Raw genomic sequence first — 22,269 nt, forward strand, 5'->3', positions numbered from 1 at the left:
GGAAGCTGAGAAGTTTTTAATTGCTGATAGAACGGGCACTAGGCAGCCTTTTTACCTGTATCAACCAAAAAATAAAATTTATGGAACTCTTAAATAATTTGTTTCAAACAATATTTAATTGATAGATCAAAGTGATATGTTTGTTACTAAGTTAATGAGTATTATGGGTGTGGATCTACGATTGATTTAGATAGGCAAACCGGCCTGGCTGATGCATTGCCCATTTGTTGTCTCAATAAGTGCTGTTGTCGCCATGGATTGTTAAAAGTTTTGTTAAAATAATGAAAATGATCCATTTATGTATGTATTTGTCTCAGAAAAGAAGGAAATTAATGGAATTTATTCTGGAGTTTGTAGGAAAATGGATTACTGTTTGTCCCCAAGGGCCAGGCTCAAAATGCGCAAGCTCAAATGTTCTCTGACCCTAACATGGCTATGGACATGATGAAGAAAAACCTGTCTATGATTGTACCTCAGGTATTTTTATGATGCTTAGACCTTTAGTGCTCATATGCTTTGGTTTGATGGCTCATGTTCTAGTATTGACTTTTTTTTTTGTGTACACTGTTATTGTCAGACTCACTTTTGCCTGGGTCAACTTTTCTTCTCTGGATTTGTTGAAGCCTGCAGGTTTGGTTCTTTACTACCTTTTTACTACCAATATTTCCGAGTATTTTTCCTTTTAGTTCTACACTCAAGATTGAATTTACGTTTCTATTTACAAATTGGTTTCATATATCTGTAGAATTTGCTAAAGTTAACTGTTTCCTATTACATTGGATTTGTTTTATTTTCATTCTTTATGACATGGTGATGGACACAATCTTTTGTTGTATTGGAATCAAAATTCTAACTTAACTGATCCTGTCATACACCATTATTAAACAGTAATGTGATTCCTCTTTTATTTTTCTGTATTCCTATCTTGCAGCCAAAATACCTTTCCCATTAACTCAGAGGTTCAGATCAATGTTGCAGAATGGAATTGACCTTAGCGCAGTTGATGTGAGCTATGTCAGTAGCCGCTCATGGTATATTTTCTTCTTCTCCAGGCTATTCTTTTTTTAGACGCTTTCTTCGCTTGATACTACCATTTATTCACAAACTCTTTCACTTCCAGGTATTTCCTCAATTTGTTTGGTTTGAGGGGTTTATTTAGTCTGATTTTGGGAGAGGAAAATGGTTAGTATCGGATTCGTAGTTTTATGTGAGATATGTGAACTTCCTATCACGTAGTTTTATTTTTTTAATATGTTCTGCACTTCCTCTGGTTATTGGATTCGTTATCTATCTGTAGGGTTTCATCTGTAAATTGTGATTTCTTTTGGCAGCAACAGATGATACACAGCGAATGATGCAGATGAGTGGGTTTGGCTTTGATCCATCAAAGGTATTAAGTCAATTTGATCTCCATCGAGTGTTGCAGGCTGAAGAAGTCTTGCAAGCTTCAGATATCTAATTTAATTTCACATGGTCTTGTATTCCTCCCCAGCCCATTCTTTATCTCTTTACCAGAGATCATTAATTAGCTTGTGTTGCCGGTTGTTTGTTTATAATTTTATATTGGCAGCAATGATAGCTTGTCAATTAGAAAAAAATTCAGATGGGAAAATAGGCTCTTAGTTCCCACAGCAATAGACCAATACTGCCACCTGCAGCACCACTAGTCACTATTGTGCTGCCACAATCTTTTTGTTCTAATGTCCATGAAACTTGGGCTGCCAGACTCATATCCATGTCTGTTCCGGTGTCTCTTCATCATATCCAAGTTTATTCTCTCTTTGCAAATTGTGCCCATTTCTCCCTAACTTAGAAACCTCCCATGCTTTTGGCGTCATGATATTTACCTTTCGAGAATCCTTGGGATTAGGATTTCAGCTGATGACTTTCCTCACCCTCACCTTGCCTTTTGCTTTTGTATCAGGTCAAATCAATTACAAAATGATAAGAATTGCATGGAACTTTTAGTTAGATGAAAGATCAACTCAACTGCTATTTTGGTGATTGTAACATCATGGAAGGCATTGTCGTTTTAGTTGGTTGATATTTGTAAAGCGTCTTGAGAAGAGTTTCCAGTGAATCAAACTTTGCTTGTTCTCAGTTTTTACTAGCAAATATTCATTTGAGTTGGCTATTTCCATTTCTTAACCTAGCATGCCTCCTAATCCTTTGATTTTCTTCATTCATGGCAGAGCTTGAGTACTGAGAAAGATGGTCTTGAATTGTCCAACATGAATGGGCACTCCCTAAATTCGAGCATCGGGCTGAAGCAGTGTTGAAAAAACTTGTCAGCTGAACATAGGAGCGTGATAAACAACTGTCCAAAGTGGGTGGTTCGATCGAAGTTTTCATCTTACGAGCTCACTGAACTGTAAAAGATGAAACATCTTAAACAAGGTGGGCTTTGGTTTGTATTCCAGTTCAACGAGAAGCAAGAACAGAATTTCCAGCTTCCTATTCTTTTGCTCTCAGTAATTTTATGTTGAATCTTTGGTCGGCCTGCCGACCGACCGGCTAGCCCGATCAGTTCTCATTTTTTTGCCACATCAAATAAATTGGTTTTAAAGTTGTATAATTCTTTTTTACATTTTGATTGTTATCTTGAGTCCTTGATCATGAAAATGATCCTGAATTGTAACACGTGCAACAAATAGAAAGAACTATTAAATTCAAGGACTAATGTAGACGAGAAAATCAGTTGAGAGACCAAGTTTAATAAATTGTCAAATTTAAGGACTTCATATAAGATTGTACAAATAAAATCTATTCTATTTCTAACGCATATATGCTCGTTTTCCTCGTACCTTACATCAAATCCAGACTTGATTACTGATGATTCACTAATAAATTCCGAATCCATTCTAATTATAAAATCCCAACACCTAAATAACATACTTCAACTACAACAACAACAACGCCATGCAGCAATTTCGACATTTCGTTATCCTCTTGTTGTGTCTCATTTCCCTTCCTCTTATCCGGGCCGATGACGAAAAATATCCGTCGGTCGGATGGACTCCCATAAAGAACGTCAACGACCCGCATGGCCGCATGTGATCCAGATCTCAAAATTCGCCGTCAACGAAAAGAACATGCGGTCGAAAATAAGTTTGGAGTTCGTGGCGGTGGTGAGAGGCGCGACTCAAGTGGTTTCTGGGATGAATTATCGGCTTCTGTTGAAGGCCACGGACGGAATTGCAACCAACCTATACCGTGCTATCGTGTACGAGAAGGCATGGGAAGGTTACAAGAAGCTTGCCTACTTTGAACCTGACCAAGGTTAATTTGATTAATAATGTTGAAAATAAAATGTTGGCGTTACAGCGATTAGAGAGTAATAAAATCTTAGTTTGTTGTGTATATGATTCTGTTAAGCATGACAAAATGAAAGTATTCGTGATCAATATAAAAAAAGTAAAAATGGTAAAATAAAAATATATAAAAATATAATGGTTGTTTTATAAATTTTAAAAATTTAATAAATAAAACAATTATTTAAATTTTGACCTACTTTATCCATAACTTTTTTTTAGTGAAATAATTTACGAGTATCGAGTCTCCATCGTCCAATTCGATTTCAAGGAATAAAGTGCCGGAGTCAAATCAAAAATACTCCCTCAATTCAACTATTATAAATTTCCACGTGTCCGTGTATAGTAGGCTTTAACGGAAACGTGATGTCGTCTTATACTACGTCAGTCCGCACGAAACTATATCTCATCCGAACCTAACCAAATCTAGTCTAGGCAAAGCCAGTACATAAAAATGGGTAAATTATGAATTTAACACCTAAACTATCAGTTTTGATCCATTTTAGTACCTAAACTTTTCATTTTTAAAATCATACTTAAAGTTTATTTTTTGTTTCATTTTAATACATCATCATTAAAAACTTAACATGTTTAGTGCCTAAAATATCAATTTTGATAGTTTTAGTATCTAAATTTTTAATTTTTTTCAAAACTTAAGTATAATTTAGATATTAAACATGTTTTGATACCTAGACTTTCATTTTTTTCAAAACAAAAAATAAAGTACTAAAATAAAATAAAAATTAAATTTTAAGTAATATTTTAAATTTTTTGAAAGTTTAAATACTAAAAATTAAACAAAACTGATAATTTAAGAGCTAAATGCATAGTTTACCCTAAGAAAAAGCACACCAACAACCAACGGCTGGTGACTCATATTGAAAGAAAATCCCAAAGCTTAGTTAAACCATTGGATGATATGGTAAATAGTATCCTAAAATAAAGATATTAGAATTTGCGAGAGATTTTTTTGAAAAAAAATTGGACTTTGTTTGCAGAATCGAGCGGTACGGCGAGTGGAAACTGTGGTAACCGGCGATGCTACTGGAAACCTCAACAAGTCATTGAGCTGAGATGAAAGGACTCTTCAGATCCAAGCCGCGAACTCCCGTTGATATCGTGCGGCAAACGCGAAATCTCCTCATCTATATCGGCCGCTCCGCCGACAGTCGTGATGGTAAGCGGGAAGAGAAGGTGCGTTTACTGATACTCCTTCACGAATAGCACATTAATTATTCCTTAATTCGGTTGGCGTGAGCATTTGATTTTAGTTAGTTACTAGGGAGAACTAAATTTTTAGCGATAACTTTTTCCAGAATTTGAGCAGCTATTTTTTATTTAATGAAAGGAGCATGAAAATTCAGTATCCAATACTTAAAATTGGTGGTAATTCTGATGCAGATGGATGACCTATTTAAACATATAAGGGAGTTAAAGTGTATTCTTTATGGAAATAGTGAATCCGAGCCATTCTCAGAAGCTTGTCAACAACTGACTCAAGAGTTCTTCAGAGAGAACACGCTACGACTGTTGATCACTTGTCTTCCTAAACTGAACTTAGAGGTAATACCGATTTACTATGATTTGGTTTAGATATCCAAATTTACTGTAGCATGAGTTATTATTGCAGCACTGTTGTGAGCTTATTTTAATTGTTGATTCTTTGAACTTTGATAATTCGAGAGGAATATCCTTTTTGCAGGCGAGGAAAGATGCAACACAAGTTGTTGCAAATTTGCAAAGGCAACAAGTGAATTCACGGTTGATTGCTTCTGATTACTTGGAGGCGAACATTGATCTCATGGATGTTTTAATAGCAGGGTAAGTGGCAATCTGAAAAGGTTTTCAGATGTTAAGATCTTCTGTTACTTTTTTAAAAAAAGTTTTTCTTGACGGTGTTAAAGAGTTCAATACGACTTTATTAGCCCCTTGTATCTTTATCTCTTTGTTGTTGAGTTTCATCAACATAATGCTAGAGCTAAGATTATGAGTTAGTGATGGTTTTCAGTATTCTGTTTTATTCTCTAATTAAGCAAAAGCAAATTAGGAGGCACTTCTGTTAATGGATTCTACTTATTAACCAAATCAAATGTGTTCCAAACATTTGCCTAGTTTATAATGAAGCTAGAATTCTAAGTTATATATGATACCTAATAATGCAACCTTTCGGTTATGCTGTCAAATTGAGCGTTATTTTGTATCTATTATTTTATCACTGTCTTCTAAGTCTTAAGTGTTGTATTTTCAGTTATGAAAACACAGACATGGCTTTGCATTATGGTGCAATGTTGAGAGAATGCATACGGCATCAGACTGTTGCAAGGTTAGCATATCAATTCATACCTTAATGACTTGGCTTCTTAACCTTTTAATGAATACAATGATGCCCCAAGTCATTTCTAATTCCTCTATCTAATCCGCCAATGTTTTCAAAATGTTTGTACTCAAGAGGCAATCTTGTCCTTTAATTACATTTTAAAGCTTTTCCTTTTCCTTTACATTTTTTTATTTGGGAGACTCATCTCCAAAATTTTTTAGTAAAAAAAAATCAAATTAATGGAAGATTTTCTAATAGACTAATAGCTGAATGTGGCACATTTTGTCATCATTTGCAGATATGTTTTGGAGTCACAGCACATGAAGAATTTTTTTGACTATATACAACTTCCAAATTTCGATATTGCTGTTGATGCTGCTGCAACTTTTAAGGTTGATAACTGAAGATCTAATTATATGTTAAAATAATCTTTCTTTCTTCTCTCAGTTTATGTCTGTATCTTCTTGTTGCACTTCTGAATCTGCATTTGCCATTGAATCCTGTTTTGAAGTAGGGATCTGATTTGCTTTTCAATCTTATATTTTGTTGAAACGGAGGCCTTTTCAATTTCAGTACATCAAGATGTTTGACGTTGATTCATAATGTCGTGAACTTACCCGTCTTCCTCCCTTCTTTCTTCATGATTTTAAAATAATGTGTAAAGTTCTTATGTCATGTAACATCCTGTTTTCTTGCAGGAGCTCTTGACAAGGCATAAGTCCACTGTGGCTGAGTTTCTTTCTAGGAACTATGATTGGGTAAGTGTTGTTCCTCCAGTACCGTTGTCCTTTAAATTATGAATTTGTTATTTTATACTTGAACAATCATGTCAACTCATAATTATTGGTACTCTTTTCCCTCTCTCTCCCCGTTACTGTCAGCTTGTAAATTGTTCCATTAGAAGCACGTTATTCTCTTCCATGTTTGACTATATGTTTTCAACCACAAGGTTGTAATTTGTAATGATGCTAAAGATAGCTACAATAGAATTTTCTGAATTTCATCTCCATGCCTTCTTTATGTTGAAAGTTTTTATTTATTGGAGCTCAATGAACTCAGCCATGTTTGTTGTTTCAGTTCTTTGCTGAGTATAACTCAAAGTTGCTGGAATCTAGCAACTACATTACGAGAAGACAAGCTATCAAGGTGCGACCCTTTCAAAAATTAAAAAGCAAAAGAATATTATTGTAATTTCCCCCCAATCAAAACAAAAGCTTGGTGCTTCCAAACATGCTTGACTTCACATCAGTATTGCCAAAGGGTTCATTTGCTGATTCGAACTGAAAGTTTAAGTTCTATTAAGTTTGAATAGTGGAATAATTGTGGTACCCCCATTCTGGGATTCGAAACATCAATAGTTTTCTAACAGAGGAATGACCAAAAGTGCTGCTCTAGATTTGATAACTCAATCAAATTGAAGTTCCTATTTTAAATGTCGAAATCATGGTAGTATGATGGCTTTTTTTACTTCTGAAGTTTACTAAATAAGATATGGTAGTAGCAATTGCAGTTGTAATTTCTTTGCCAAGGAGACCTGTCATATTTTATATTTCCTCTTCTTAATGCCACAGTTGTTAGGAGATATTTTGTTGGACCGGTCAAATTCTGCTGTCATGACCAGATACGTGAGCTCAAGGGATAATTTGAGGATTCTCATGAATCTTCTAAGGGTATGAAACTTCTCTGTCTTGCTTTCGTTTTTCTTTATCCCTCGTTACTATGGAATGATCAAATTTTCTGAGAGTCTGATGTGTTGGATGTTATTCTATTATACTACTACATGAAATAGCTCTCAAAATGAGTTGCTATCTACTGTTGTAAAAAATGTGCAGCATATATTAACAAATATATGATCATGCAAGTAGCTTCAACTCTAAGATTTTCCCTGTTCAAGTATTAAAGATCAATTACAATCTTAAAGTACTAAACGGTGAAGTCATGTATATGCAGGAATCAAGCAAGAGCATCCAAATAGAAGCTTTTCATGTTTTCAAGGTCTGGTGCTAAATTTCTTCTCCTCCGGGGCACACTTAGTAACTTTATACATTAAGTTGCTTACAATATCCTTTTGTGTATGTCTCGACAGTTGTTTGCTGCGAACCAGAACAAGCCTCCAGACATTGTTAGCATACTGGTTGCAAATAAAAGCAAACTTCTACGTTTGTTTGCGGATTTCAAGACCAACAAAGGTGCGAATAAGAAACACATGGAACATTATTTTTGCTTGAAATAAATTTAGGGTCGACACTTGTTATTTATAGTTTGGAGTGTTGATGGATTATCATGTCATGCAGAGGATGAACAGTTTGAGGCAGACAAGGGTCAAGTTGTGAAAGAAATCGCTTCCCTTGAGCTTAGAGACCGGCCAGAGTGAGCTCTTGTATACTCTGAATCGAATAGTGATCTCGTAACCGTAAACTCATGGTACTTTCGGGAAGGGCATGTAATATGTAAAAAGAGAATGCTCTTCATTTCTGTTTCGTTACGTTTCCTCTTTCATCGAATCTTATTATCTATAATATGCAGTGTGTGGGGATGACTGCTGACATTAACGTTGGCGGACAAAAAACACGGATAGGTAGGGTGGATATGACATAATGTTGATGTATGGGAATAAAATGAATTAAATCAATCGAGATACTTCGATCGATTCAGCTATGCATTCGTGATTCCTAATACATTTTCTAGTTGTTATTTGTTATGTGCTCATCCAAATTTGGCTGTACTTCCAGGTATGATTGTTTATAGCTGTCTCTAATTGCTAGTTATGATTAAATAAAATCATAAATATTGTTTAAAGTTCAAACATAAGGCAATATTGCAAAACGGGAAACACATTTGATGTATTGATAATGAATAGATCATTAAAAAAACGTATACTACTACATCTAACACTAATGCTAATAAAAGCAGAATCGAACATATAGATGGATTGAACCAGTAATAAGTAGAGAATGAATCAGTGAACGGTGGATGTTACTATAAACCGAACAGATGGATATTAACGTATCATAATGAAGTTTACGTATAAAGTATGCATGCCATTATTTGATAGGCTTTAGAAGGGACAAGTTGTAGGAACTAGGAAGTAAGGAAGGAAGTTTCAGTCGATGGCCCGTTTCGTTTCATGTAGCTTACAACTCAGATAAGATAAATGGGTAGTTGGCACATTGGCGGCCGCATTCCATGAATCTCCTTTGAGCTTGCAACAGCGGCTACAGTTTCATCACAGGATAAGTGATAGGTCTAATTCTGTTATTAGTCCCTGTTATATATATAAAGCTGTAAATTGATATTTATATTCTAATTTATATATATTTTTAATTAAAATACTAAAACTTAAAACAATCAAATTAAAGCAATAACTAAATCTAGCACAGCTATTAATCACAGAATAACGTGAAGAAATAAAGGGCATTTTATTTCCAGTAAATTGTATAAAACCAACACACGAGTCTCCTTTTGTTTGATACCTCTGCTGCTGCTTCTTGTTCTTCATATCTGAAAATCTCTCCAAACCAATTTCCAAAACACCCACAAATCCAACATCAATCAACATTTCTTAAATTCTCTGTAACCAAACATTGTAACATGGCTGACAATGGTAGCAACTTGATTAATTCGCTTTTCTCAATTTTTTCTTTATCTTATCTATATTTCTCTTTCTAGGATTTCGATTTCTTGTTCATATTCCTTTCTCTTTCGTAAATTCTATGGATTTCAGGTTCCCATGAAGAGTTCTTGGTCACCGCAGTCGATGCAGCTAAGAAAGCCGGCGAGGTTCATTTAAAAAAATACCATTTTCATTTTCTTCTTCTTGCGCAATTTACTTCATCGATTTGTTCACTTCTTTTCTCTCACCTTTTTTATTTGATGTTTTTAAAGATAATCCGTAAAGGGTTTTACCAGTCCAAGAATGTGGAACATAAAGGCCAGGTTTTTCTTTTATTTTCTCTCTAATTCTTTATTTTTGTGTCCATTTCTGGTTAGCTTACTATGAAATACATATATGCTGATAAGGGTATTTAACATCATTAATGTTGATTGATTATTATGGTTAAACCAATGCCCTCATTTATTAGTGTTAGAGTAGCTGATGAAGCTGTGTTGTCTAATCTTGTTAGATGTTCTTGGGTGGATTTTTCAGTACATATCAAGTTGGTTGTGATTCTATCTTTGAAATTGTAGATACCGCTACTTTCCTATTTGGAAATGAAAATGGCTACTTAAAAGTTGCTTATTTGATCTAAATCCAGGTGGATTTGGTCACAGAGACTGATAAGGCATGTGAGGACCTTGTTTTTAATCATCTCAAGCAGCATTACCCCTCTCATAAGGTTAGCGATTTTTCTTTGTCTAATTCTCTACCGTGTATCTATCAAGATTCAAATGCGAGTGTTCTCGGAAGGTAACCTTTTTCTTGATACGGCTGTAAATGCTGTTTGTTTTAGTTCATTGGGGAAGAAACCACTGCTGCTTGTGGTACATCAGAGCTGACTGATGAGCCTACTTGGATAGTTGATCCTCTTGATGGAACAACTAATTTTGTGCACGGGTAATGCCTTTTCTTTGACTTGCCTTATATTCGAGACTTGGGTGTTCGTGTTCGGTCATTTTCATATTGACCGTTTGCAATTATGTAGGTTTCCGTTTGTGTGCATATCCATTGGTCTTACTGTTGGGAAAGTTCCTACGGTTGGTGTTGTTTACAATCCAATAATGAATGAGGTGGAATTGCCCTTGAGGCGTTTAAATCTTGCTTAAATCTAGAGTTTTGTCTTTCTTTATCACAAGTTAAACGAATGTTACCGGGTTTATGGCATGCAGCTCTTTACTGCTGTACTTGGAAAAGGCGCTTTTCTCAATGGGACCCCTATAAGAGGTGAATCTAATTCTCAATGATTACTATATTTAGGTCCGAAAACTTCTAACAGAAATCTCTTAAAGATTTGTTCTTCTGCTCTGAGATTTTGCAGTGTCATCACAAACCGAACTCATTAAGTCTCTACTTGCAACAGAGGTGTGGAGCTTCTTATGATCTGAAATTTCCTTTTATTCTTTTTTCCCATTGTTGGGTGTAACTGAACTTGATAATGTTTGGCTCCAACTTTTAATCCCGTTTTAGAAAATATTATCATGTTACTGCTTACTGCTGGCTGGTTGTTAGCTGATAATAGTATGGGACTATTATCAGCTAACAACCAGCTAGCAGTAACATGATAATATTCGACACAATTAAGATAGGAGCACTTAATCAAAAAAGAAAAGAAAAGATAGGAGCACTTTGTTAGCATGTAAAAGCTTGGCTAAATTTTTCCTGGTGAGCAGGTTGGAACAAAACGTGATGTGTTAACGGTGGATACTACTACAAATCGAATCAATAAATTACTTTTCAAGGTGACATGAAACTAGTGTTTTTTTCCTTCTTTTGTTACTATATTTTGCAAACTTGAAATACAAAACGGTTTTCTTTGATTAAAAGGTGAGATCACTTCGGATGAGCGGTTCCTGTGCATTGAACCTTTGTGGAATCGCATGTGGAAGGCTTGACCTGTTTTACGAACTTGGATATGGTGGCCCATGGTATGCTTTTAATCATTTCAATGTTTGATGAAGGTCAGGGTTCGGTAAATAATTGATAGTGTCTGCCTCTTTGTTCAGGGATGTAGCGGCTGGTGTTTTAATTGTTAAAGAAGCTGGAGGCCTTGTTTATGATCCGTAAGATGCTAACACGTTTAACCAAGCATATCTTTGTATTTCATTTCGGAATCTAAACTGAAAGTTTAAACTTGATGTTAACCGGTTGTGGCTTTTGTTTTTGGGTCAGGTTCGGTAAAGATTTCGAAATCACGGTTCCAAAAGTGGCTGCTTCAAATCCATTCCTCAAAGATGCATTTGTCGAGGTTTTGAAGCAAACGGAATGAGGCTGCTCTTATGTGTCCATTATTTGATATGGATTATAGAGATGTTACTTTTGTTTTTGTTGGGGAAGATTGTTGAAAACATTTATATTCTTGAGGGGAAAGCCTATATTGAGCTTATAACTCGTTTCATTGCATTTGCCAATATAAATTTGCTTTTGTTGAATGATTATTAGTTGGTAATTGATCAACTTTAGGGTAGTCTGAAAACAATCTATTGGAAATTATAGTAAATTACAGACCATTGTTTTTCGAATCAGACCAGACTGGTCGGTTGAATGGGAAACTGGTGGTTTATCGAGGCAAATCCATTGAAAATGTTCCACAACTGTTAATGCTATACTGCTCAAATGATATGTCGCTATAAAGATTCACTACCGATGAACTCTCAGCTCTGAGTATGTCCCGTTTTTCATCGAGCAAGAAGCGAGTCTCCTCACGGTTAACTTGATGCCAAGGATGTTTGTAAATCCGTCTTGACCCGGCTAGCTCTAACACCACTTCTTTCATTGTAGGCCGTTCTTCGCCCTTCAACCGGAGACATCTCATTGCAAGATCTGCAATGGCTTCAAGTTGTTCTATGTTCCTCTCATTTGCAAGTCTGGGCTCCAGGATTTGGACAAGACGACCCTGTTGCATTGCTTGAATGAAGTAAGAAGATAAGTTATTTTGGGCTTCAGGTCTTTGAGATGACACCGGTAACTGCCCTGTTAATAGTTCCGCTAGCACCACCCCGAAGCTGTAGACATCGCTCTTTTCTGTCAGTCGGTTTGTTTGGAAGTATTCTGGATCCAAGTACCCGAGGGTTCCTTTAACCAGCGTTGTAATTTGAGACTGGTCGGCAGGAATCAACCTCGAAGCTCCGAAATCCGCAACTTTGGCGGTGTAATTGTCCTCCAATAATATGTTGGAAGATTTGATATCACGGTGAATGATGGGAACCACGACTGCAGAGTGGAGATAAGCAAGAGCACTTGCGGTTCCGGTGGCTATCCGTAATCGATCTTCCCACGGGATCAACCCTCTCCTGCTGGGATTATGAATATGGTAGTGAAGGCTCTCATTAGGAACATATTCATAAACCAGTAGCGGAACCTCGGTTTCCAAACAACATCCCAAGAGCTTAACGACATTCCGGTGATTGATTTGAGTGAGCACAACCACCTCATTGATGAACTCATTGATACGATTCCTGTCGACCATTCTCGACTTCTTTACGGCAATGACCCGACTGTTGCATAGGGTTCCTTTGTAAACTGTTCCACTGCCTCCTCGACCAACTACTCGACTCTCTGCGTAATCATCAGTGGCCTCTGCTAACTCTTGTGTAGTAAAGATTTTAGTGGGTTCTCCAGAACCTTCATGGAAAGCAATTTGCTGTATCAACAAGAAACCTCCATTTTGTCGGAAGTATTTTTGTTTGAGGTTCATTAATTCTCGTCTCTTTGTGCACATGTATACAGATGGGGCTAGCAGAATCACGAACAAGAGACACCCGAAAACTGACACGTATTGGAATTTGTTTGTTAGGTCGTGTAAATAATTATTTTACCGTCTGAATCATTATATCAGTTTACCTAGAACAACTGGCAGTGGAAAGCTGCAACTATAGCTACCGAATGAATTACTGCAAGTACCGTTGCCTTGACGATGACTCTGGCCATCCACATCTTTGTCTTCAACAATCCATATTCAAAACTCTGTTAGTTGATAGTAAACAATTTGTTACATGGCAAAAAAGATTAGTGATGCCCAAGTGTCACATCATCAAAATGATTAACACGCAGCATAAAATATCAAACTTGACACTGTTATAAAAAACACTAGAGATACTTCTGGTTTTTTATTATGAATTGTTTCAATTATAACTCTGATGACACCATATGGATAAAACGATATCATTTTAATATGATTATTTATGCATAAAACGATATTGTTTTAAACCCTAGACTTTAGAGATGTAACGGTTTTGTCATTAAATTTTAAAAGGGTCCAGTTCTTTGGTACTAAACTTTTTCGGTTACCAATCGTCACTTGTCACCGGTCGGCTTTCACGACAAGATCTATATTAGAACATTCACATCCCTTTCTTCTCTTAGAATTGATTTTTCACGAAATCCACTCCAAATCATTGAAAATTCATCCAAAGATTTGACGTGCTAATACTTCGGTCTCCTCTGTTGGCCATCTGATGAGGCTAGTTTTGAGATATGTTGTTCATCGTCTCAAAATAATGTTTCTCACAATTCGAATTTTCGAACAAACCCTCAAATATAAGAAACCCCTAAAAATGATATATATTTTGAGTGAGTTTTGAAGAAAATCAATCTTACGAGAAAAAATATCAGTGAAATACGAATGTCTTGATATTGATCTTACTCCGAAAGATTATAGTTGACGAGCCTCGATCGGCTAACAACGATGACCAGAAAAATGCAAAATCAAAAATAAATTATTTAAAGGTTTAGATACACCCCCATTAATAGTTACTCGAAAACGATGTCGATTTGTTCATATCATCACACTGTTTGAATTTTAACAGCTCAATAGTATAATTGAAGTTAAAACTAAAGTTTACTATAATTGAAGCAATTGAAAATTAAGTGGTATAAGTGATACACCAGTTAAAGTTTACTGCATCTCATGTAGTTTACCCTCAGAAAATCAAAGACAAAACCTTACTTTCATGATCTTTTAGAGAATGCTTTGAGTGCTACTAACGTTAGAGTTTTAAGCAAAGATTTACAGACCTGGGCATCCTGAGCTGAGATAAGGGTTCCCGACATAACCATCTTTGCATCTGCAACGATAACCTCGACTCGTACTACCTGATCCATATCCAAATCCAACACAGTCGCTGTTCATTCCTTTGCAACTTGTTCCAGCTGCTTCACAAGTCTCATTGCCTATAACCCAATCAAGAACCAATGAGGAACTCTCGATCTTCGACGAGGAACAACGATCGAGATCCGATGCCTCGAACCTGTAGCTCTCTTGTTCCACCACGAAAGCATATCCACAAGTGTGAGGCGTGGAGACATTGTATAGATCCTTTATCTTGGAATCGTCGAGAAGGTTCTCAATAATTTCTACGTGAATCGTTCTAGTACCCTCAGGAATGGAGTCCTGACAGCAGCCGAGCCCCGAGCAATGCCCACTGGTAACATCCCGACGCTTGTCGTTGCACACGGATAAGCAGCCGGTCGTGATATTCACATCTTGAGGGTATAATAAACCGAGGGAGTTGCAGCCTATGACGGTGAACTTGTTTGCAGTGTTGTTGAGAACGAACGGTGTATCTGTCAAAATGATGCTGGCTACACTGGAAACTGGAGTTCCGTTTCTATGGAACCCTGTGCCACTGAACACGGTGTTCCTTACACGAACCTGGCTTGGGTAGCTCCGAAGTGTAGGAATGGCTTGGGTAGACTGTAGGAAGCATTGCAGGTTATTTCGAAGCCGTGCATGAAACATCCTTCACCGATACCGAAAGGGTAATCGATTGAGAGATTCCCACAGCTCCGTTGGCAGCCAGGCTTGGGGTCTCCTGCTGCCGATGATAAAAACAATGCCAAAACAATCAATGGAAGCCTGAGGAAAGGCCGGTGAGATGCAAACATTGTTTGTGGCAAATTGTTTAACACAACAAGTTGTTGGTGGCAAGTTAGTAGTTCTTATACTGTCCAGCAAGTCGGATATGGTCAGTCAATGTAATTACTGAACTGGATGTGACTGCTATAGTCCACTCAAACGAAACTTCACTTGGTCGCCCATGAAGTGCATCTTATTTTGAACGTATTTAGAATAAAAAACGGTACAAGCCGTTTGATTAAGATATCTAAAAAAATTATGACGGTGTAAAGTATATATTCAATTAGGATTATTATGAAGCGCCAGATATACTTACTTGTAATTTTCTTTTTATATAGAGAGTTTTAAGGTTTAATGCATTGTTGCATAATATTTTTTTAATCTACGCTTGTTTATTATCAAATTCTTTTCAGTTAATATTCTTGTCTTTATTATGACAAATATTCCTATTAAAAACACAACGATTTAGCTAAAGAGTCGAGGAAAAGTATTAGAGACGAAATTAAAAATCAAGACATTATTATCAAATTCCTTGACATTAATCCAACAATTACGGAAACCAACAAAAGAAAAATCCAATTTGTTGTCTCTTGTCTACCATTTGAAAATATAAACAACCTTCTATACACTCGTTGGAAAATTTGGTATATATCTTTGATTATTTTTCACAAGTTATCAAGTTGATGCATTAAAAAAATTATAAAAGGGTTAATTGCATGTTTACTCATTCTATTTTTTTAGAGTAACATTATTTCGCCCTTCCAATTATAAAAATTTCGTATATTTAAACCACTCCATCGTTAATTGTTTAACATAAGCACCAAAATATTATGTTTCGGATCATTATTTCTAGAATTAATCTAACTTTTTAACATTCTTCTTTTCCATGATCAATATCATTCTCTACTATCGAAAATCGTCGCAAACAATGCAATTGTTTCAAAGCATTTCTCATTTCTCATTCTTTCTTCTTCTCAATTTGATTTTCCACAAAATCGAAAAATTGAAATAAAAAATTCTACCTTATTTCGATCTGGTTTGTGATCTCTATCGTCTGATCAGTGTAAATTCAAGATGAATTGATTTTTTCTCCTTCTTAATCTATTCCTCATTTGGATTTGTAAGAAATTCTTTAGCGTCAATAAATTATAAGGAATACAAAAATTTGGATTCGAAAGAAAAGTTTCAAGGAGTTTACATAAATTTATATATATAAAAAGCAGTTTTTTTCGTAATTTCCGAATCACGTTAAAAATTAATGAGTGAATGATTAAAATAAAGTAAAATTCAAAAATTTATTGATAAGATTAAAAATCATTGTAATTTGATCACCAAAACCGAAACATACTGAAAGTTGGGAAGGTAAACAAGTAATTTACCATTAATAAATTTTTATTATTAGCCTTTAAAATTAAATGTTTGGGAAAAGTAAGATACAAGTTGATATCATGGAAATAATCTAAGAAAGTGAAAGTTGTTTTTTTTTTTGTTTTTTTGCTTTGAACTTTCAATGTATCTTAATCACATGAATATTCATTGATTGAGACCCAGCATCTAACTCGTGAATGAATTCAATATTCATAGTCAATTTTAAAACATTATAATGTATTTTCATAGATTAATAAAACATATTACAATTAGTAAAAATAAAAAAATAGTATATTTTAAATGATTAAGTAATTTCAATAAAAATTACTCCTTGGTTCTTGTTTGGATTACTGAAAAAAATAGGGATACTTACATAAATTATCATTATAACATGAAAGTGTTATGATTTGGATTTAGAGTTTTAGTATTTTTATTCTTAAAGAAATATTATTGTTGTTTATTTTTAAAATATATTGAAGGTTACTAGATCATGTTGTAGAGTTCAAGATATTTTTCAGATGAAATAGACATTGAACTTTCATTCAGGAAATGAAAAAAAATAAACTTAAAATTTTAAGATTTAACGGTTGACGGTGATGACAATCGACAATGATCAACAATAAAAATTGATGATACCCGATGAAGATGACAAATGAAAGATGACAAATGAAAGATGACAGTAGGAGATTTTGATTGAATTCAAGAGTCAAACTGATATTTTAACTAAATTTTAGAGATTAAATTAATATTTTTATGTAAAGATTAGGGTTAAGTTAGCATTCTGTTTAAAATTCAGGAGTCAACATGTCACGTTAGGAAACTAGCGAGAGTTAATAACTCAGTAATCAAAACAAGACAAATCGAAAATAAAATTGATCAGAATGTAATTTTTTTAAAACCGATAATCATAGTAAGACAAACCAAAAACAAAAAAGATCACTAGTGTAATTTAACCATATATATAGCTGTAAGGTTTAATATATCTCGCATAATATTCTATCAACTATAGTCAAATTGTTCTCATTTGTCCATGATATTTTATATTTTTAAGTGTATTATTGTCTTTATGATCACCTTTGTTAACGTCGTATAGAGTAAACTACCTAAATAACTACTTAATTATGGTGCATATTCAAGTTGACCACTGATCTATTGATTTTGTTAATTAAATTATCTAAAGAATATAAATTAAGTTAGTTATTATTAACACTTAACAACAAAAAAATTGAAGTGACAGTTAAATAAATTTAGTATAATTATACATTTGATTCTCGTTACTTATATATTTTATTAATTATCAAATCAAATTAAAAAAATAAAGAGAAAAATGAAATAGAAATATAAAAACTAAATTTATGGTTTTGCCTTGTAATAGTTCCAATCCACCATTATCAAATTCCTCTGCATTAATTCAACAAAAGAAAAATCCGTACTGTTGTATTGTCCCCTCACTTCACTTTGATTTTCACTAGAGCACATGAACAACGTACCATACACGTGTTGGCAATTTTCTTAAATATCTTTAATTACTTTCCACAGTTATGAAGCTTATCCATTTAAAAATGGGTAAATTGCCTATTTAGTCAGCCACCTATCCACAGTTATGAAGTTTATCTAAAAGGTTATTACTATTTATAATGTAGAAGAGATTATTTTATAATAGTTCAATAAATTAAATCTATCATTTCATATTATATAAAATGTTTTAAATAAAAAAATTATTTTCATTTAGTGACCTCTAATATAGTTTATTTTATATAAAATTGTAGATAAACATAATTAGATATGAGTATGTATCGGGTCAAGTTGAGTTTTTTGTCCACCTGAACTTGATTTGAGTATTATACTTGTTACTCGATTTGAATTAAATTTGGAATAATTATACTTGGTCTGACTCAAATATGACCTGATCTAATATTATTTTAAAAAAACTCGATTCGACTTGAATTAAATCCGAATTCTTAAAAAAAATCAATTCTAAAAAGTTTAATTAGATCAAAACTCTCTTATCTATATTTCATGCCCATCCCCTTACCATTATCGTAGGAAGAAAAAAAAAGGCCCAATATGGGCCCAGTAAATTATAGGGGATAGCTATACCGGTAGGCAGAGTAAATGCAATAATGAAAAATCTGGCTGGCTCTGGCCTCCGACTCACTACTCAGCCTGAGACTCAGCTTCCTCCTCTCGTCACCTCCTTGCAATTTGCGTTTTATTTTTGTTGCTCCACTTAATCAAACAAACAAAAACATTAAAATCATTTGATTTTGTTGTTCTCTTAGCCCAGTCGCCCTTACCCACTCATTGCATTTTATTCACCTCAGATCCTTTCTTAACGCTTACCATTTTAGCCATTTCATCGTCGTTCTCAGATAAAAGAAGGGCTTCTCTTCTTTCAGCTTCGCAATTCTTTGTACAGTTGGTGAGTACAATGAAAACGCGATCTATTTCTCTAATCTTATAGCGGATTCATTGTTTTTTATTAGTTTATAATTTGGTGCGGCAACAATGGCTTTGATTTATCGCAATTGATACTAGTTAGGGTTTCATTTCACCTGATTCTGGATCATTTGTAAATGTCGATTCTCAATCACATTTTTTTGTTGTTGTTGTTTCAGTTACTTGTCTGCTTTTGCTAATATTTGTTTCGTTAATAGCTTGGAAGTCATTCGATATTGGATGCTTATTTTATTACCGTTTCACCCATCTAATGCTTGAAGTTGTGTTTTTAACTGATAATAAGTTTTTCATTTTGATTAAGAAAAGTTTATTACCTTTTTGTAACTCTGCAATGTGAATTCCTTTTTTGGCCATATGAGACTTAGCTGCTGCTGTTAGGTACTTAAAACTTGTTTAGGTCAACTGCAAATTATATATTTTGATAGTAGTATGCTTGATGATTTGAATTTTTAATGGCATCTCTTTGATGGAAAACTGAGTCTAGATATGTCATAATTCGATTTGGCTTGTTCATTGCAAGTACTATTTGATCAAGAGCATATCTTAATATACTATTCTTTGGTTGTTGCGGTCAAAGTTTATTAGTTTCTCCGATCTTTGTTTCAGTGAAGGGTTTATGAGCTGCCTACTTAGCAGTAAAGCTTCGGGATCTGCAATTTTAACTCTTTTGAAAAACTTTCCTGTGTAGAAATAAATAACTTTTAAGGACTCAGTTTTCAGTATCTTTATTATTTAAGACAATGAATAAGACAAGAAACCTTATGGATGGAGCCCCGCATTTAAAACTGAAAGTAAAAGGCTTCATTTGTAAATAAAGTCTATGTTGTTTGTGGATCAATGTCCAAAGCGAGCCTGTTGAGCTATGATATTTATCTTGTATGGTGCAATGCGTAAGTTCATTCTCATTTCAATAGTATCAAGCATCTTATACTACAGTTGTAGCCTTGTAGGTGATAATGCAATATTGATTTCTTGAAGGTCTTCGTAGCTATAGAAATTTTGTTCAAAGAATATTAAGAAATCTTATATATCCGGCTCCGACCTCTAGTTTTTGTTATTTAATGCCACTTTTTCCTGTAATAGGCAAAGTGGAAGAATAGGAATCTTGGGAGCACTACTATTTGGGATGAATATGTGATGTGTCTTTAGTTCCAGTCTAGTAGTCACATATTTTATTAGCTCTTGTTTGGGACTTGTAATATGGCATTTATGAGGTTCTTTTCAGTATCCTCTAAAGTAACGAGTTGCTGCTAAAATGTGATTCCTACAGATAATCTGACATTTATCTTATGTTCTTGTTTTGTGCTTTAAAGATCTAAGTCATAGAAGGAGCTTAAGTGGGATTGCATGTGCCAGGCAAGGTAGAAGCATGTTCATTGGAGGGATCAAGGTACTGTTCCTTGCCTTCATGGGATTACTTGTGTAAGACCTTAATTAGTAGCATGTCACTTGTCGCACCAAACCAGTTGCCTTTTTTATGTTTTATGTTCTGAAGAAAAGTTTACTTATCATGTATCTTTTAGCTGGATGATATGCTGTATGCTTTTCTGACTACTCTTTGCGGTTAGTTGCAGTATTTGTTGATGGTTTTAGTGTTTCCCTCTGGTTTTTGTTTTCACTGCAGTGAACTTAACACGTTGAGCTTTGAGGATAGATTTTTCTCTGCTGGATGCAGAGAGTGGAGTAGAAGTTACCAATTGATGCAATATTTGCTTCAGAAGATAGGCATTTTCTCGGATTCTGCATATAAGCAATTGCTGAGTGGCATTTTGTACTTATTATACCATCTCTTTCAAGTTTCCTTTTCCAGCTGCTTTTATTCCTTTATCCTCTAAACCCATATTTGTTCTTGAATAGGAAAGGTTGGCGTCTCCTAGGAGAGAATTTTAGTCCCAGAAAAAGAACCTGAATGATATTCATTATTGATATGGTTCTATAGAGTGACAATCTTTGGAAGGTTGGAAAATGGCTTTTGTTTCGGAGGAAGAGAAAATTAATGAATACCTTTTCAAGATTGTATTGGTCGGTGATTCAGCTGTAGGAAAATCGAATTTACTTGCAAGATTTGCGAGGGATGAGTTCTATCCTAATTCAAAGTCAACCATAGGAGTTGAGTTTCAAACCCAGAAGGTGGATGTAAATGGGAAGGAAGTCAAGGCACAGATCTGGGATACAGCTGGTCAAGAGCGTTTTAGGGCTGTTACATCTGCATATTACCGAGGTGCAGTTGGAGCTCTCCTTGTTTATGACATCAGCAGACGACAGACTTTTGAAAGCATTGGCAGATGGCTAAATGAACTTCAGAGTAAGAACCGTGATGAACTTGTCTTTTCTTGATTTCACATCCATACTATCCAAGTATAAACCTTCTCAATATGAACCTCATTTCTATGACATCAGAAGTCACTCGAAGTTCAGAATGTGCTGGTTTAATCCTGTTTTCAGACTCTAAAGGGACTCGTCGCCGTATTATGGCGTATTTTACTAACTAGAAAGCTTTTCCTTTTGATTGCCCTTCTTGGGGATGTTATAGAATTATCAGTTTTGGGCCTTGATGGCTAAGGATTAACATGTGCCATCTATCATTTTTGACAGCTCACTCGGATATGAATGTAGTCACCATTTTAGTAGGCAACAAGTCAGATCTCAGAGATGCCAGGGAAGTATCCGCTGCTGAAGGAAAGGCCTTGGCGGAGGCACAGGGTTTGTTTTTCATGGAGACTTCTGCCCTTGATTCCTCCAATGTAGTAGCCGCCTTTCAGACAGTTGTAAAAGAAATCTACAACATATTGAGCAAGAAAGTTATGATGTCTCAGGAGCTCAAGAAGCCGGAGTCGTCTTCATTTAACGGGAAGACTGTGGTTCTACAGTTGGAAGAGAACCAGCAAACCAATACGACTCCAACGGGTGGTGGTGGGTGTTGTTAGTCCTAATGCTTCATAAAAGATAAACCTTATGCTCCGCTCCAGTAGGTTCAGCTTTAAGTTTCAAAGTGACACAAGTGGATAATTTATTCTTGCATTGTTCATTTCTTGATGCACTGCTGGTAAAATGTTAATAAGCATTTGTTCGACTTGTTCATGGTAATCTTATGGTGGCTGAGAGTTGCAAAAAGAATGTAAATGAAATGATTTAATTCAAAGGTTATTAGTTTTTGCAAATTAAAATTACGGTTGCATATTAATTTTCAAGAACTCTGACAAATTTCTATGTACTAAATCCAAAATAAATAAATAATAGAAGCATAAAAGAAGAATCCTTTAAGTCCCAACACTGTTGGCACATTGGTACCTATACGCAT

The 22,269-nt window shown here is 34.9% G+C and overlaps 4 protein-coding genes and 2 pseudogenes across 4 annotated transcripts; 5 read left to right on the forward strand and 1 right to left on the reverse strand.

Moving 5' to 3' along the window:
- The first annotated feature begins 787 nt into the window (after positions 1-787).
- Positions 788-2,391, forward strand: LOC120190739 (ER membrane protein complex subunit 3-like). The gene is made up of 4 exons (XM_039193779.1): positions 788-1,031; positions 1,121-1,182; positions 1,332-1,390; positions 2,193-2,391. Exons 1-4 carry the CDS (start codon positions 970-972, stop codon positions 2,277-2,279), a joined length of 270 nt encoding a protein of 89 aa, XP_039049710.1. The 5' UTR covers positions 788-969; the 3' UTR covers positions 2,280-2,391.
- Positions 2,392-2,910: 519 nt separating this feature from the next.
- On the forward strand, positions 2,911-3,284 carry LOC120191362 (annotated as a pseudogene).
- A 1,001-nt stretch (positions 3,285-4,285) lies between these two features.
- Positions 4,286-8,109, forward strand: LOC120191329 (putative MO25-like protein At5g47540). The gene is made up of 11 exons (XM_039194305.1): positions 4,286-4,505; positions 4,713-4,874; positions 5,014-5,132; positions 5,560-5,634; positions 5,927-6,020; positions 6,327-6,386; positions 6,706-6,774; positions 7,200-7,298; positions 7,579-7,623; positions 7,715-7,817; positions 7,923-8,109. Exons 1-11 carry the CDS (start codon positions 4,386-4,388, stop codon positions 8,000-8,002), a joined length of 1,026 nt encoding a protein of 341 aa, XP_039050236.1. The 5' UTR covers positions 4,286-4,385; the 3' UTR covers positions 8,003-8,109.
- A 916-nt stretch (positions 8,110-9,025) lies between these two features.
- LOC120191338 (inositol-phosphate phosphatase-like) lies at positions 9,026-11,663 on the forward strand. The gene is made up of 12 exons (XM_039194314.1): positions 9,026-9,232; positions 9,353-9,408; positions 9,514-9,564; positions 9,885-9,965; positions 10,080-10,183; positions 10,272-10,356; positions 10,456-10,510; positions 10,605-10,648; positions 10,957-11,025; positions 11,111-11,211; positions 11,290-11,346; positions 11,456-11,663. Exons 1-12 carry the CDS (start codon positions 9,220-9,222, stop codon positions 11,550-11,552), a joined length of 813 nt encoding a protein of 270 aa, XP_039050245.1. The 5' UTR covers positions 9,026-9,219; the 3' UTR covers positions 11,553-11,663.
- A 180-nt stretch (positions 11,664-11,843) lies between these two features.
- On the reverse strand, positions 11,844-15,169 carry LOC120190587 (annotated as a pseudogene).
- Positions 15,170-18,649: 3,480 nt separating this feature from the next.
- Positions 18,650-22,052, forward strand: LOC120191352 (ras-related protein RABA5a-like). The gene is made up of 5 exons (XM_039194318.1): positions 18,650-18,930; positions 20,282-20,358; positions 20,593-20,693; positions 20,825-21,273; positions 21,564-22,052. Exons 4-5 carry the CDS (start codon positions 20,934-20,936, stop codon positions 21,893-21,895), a joined length of 672 nt encoding a protein of 223 aa, XP_039050249.1. The 5' UTR covers positions 18,650-18,930; positions 20,282-20,358; positions 20,593-20,693; positions 20,825-20,933; the 3' UTR covers positions 21,896-22,052.
- Positions 22,053-22,269: the final 217 nt, after the last annotated feature.

This window comes from Hibiscus syriacus, unplaced genomic scaffold, assembly GCF_006381635.1.
Source record: "Hibiscus syriacus cultivar Baekdansim isolate YM2019G1 unplaced genomic scaffold, ASM638163v2 tig00004111_pilon, whole genome shotgun sequence".
Taxonomy (NCBI): Eukaryota; Viridiplantae; Streptophyta; class Magnoliopsida; order Malvales; family Malvaceae; genus Hibiscus; species Hibiscus syriacus.

Coding starts and splice junctions, on each gene's coding strand:
- LOC120190739 (XM_039193779.1), top strand. CDS start 970: ATGTTGCAGAATGGAATTGACCTTAGCGCAGTTGATGTGAGCTATGTC. Junction 1,032..1,120: donor TATGTCAGTAGCCGCTCATG/GTATATTTTCTT, acceptor TTTCACTTCCAG/GTATTTCCTCAATTTGTTTG. Junction 1,391..2,192: donor TTGGCTTTGATCCATCAAAG/GTATTAAGTCAA, acceptor CATTCATGGCAG/AGCTTGAGTACTGAGAAAGA.
- LOC120191329 (XM_039194305.1), top strand. CDS start 4,386: ATGAAAGGACTCTTCAGATCCAAGCCGCGAACTCCCGTTGATATCGTG. Junction 7,624..7,714: donor AAGCTTTTCATGTTTTCAAG/GTCTGGTGCTAA, acceptor ATGTCTCGACAG/TTGTTTGCTGCGAACCAGAA. Junction 7,818..7,922: donor GGATTTCAAGACCAACAAAG/GTGCGAATAAGA, acceptor CATGTCATGCAG/AGGATGAACAGTTTGAGGCA.
- LOC120191338 (XM_039194314.1), top strand. Junction 10,511..10,604: donor CAATGGGACCCCTATAAGAG/GTGAATCTAATT, acceptor GAGATTTTGCAG/TGTCATCACAAACCGAACTC. Junction 10,649..10,956: donor AGTCTCTACTTGCAACAGAG/GTGTGGAGCTTC, acceptor CCTGGTGAGCAG/GTTGGAACAAAACGTGATGT.
- LOC120191352 (XM_039194318.1), top strand. CDS start 20,934: ATGGCTTTTGTTTCGGAGGAAGAGAAAATTAATGAATACCTTTTCAAG. Junction 21,274..21,563: donor ATGGCTAAATGAACTTCAGA/GTAAGAACCGTG, acceptor CATTTTTGACAG/CTCACTCGGATATGAATGTA.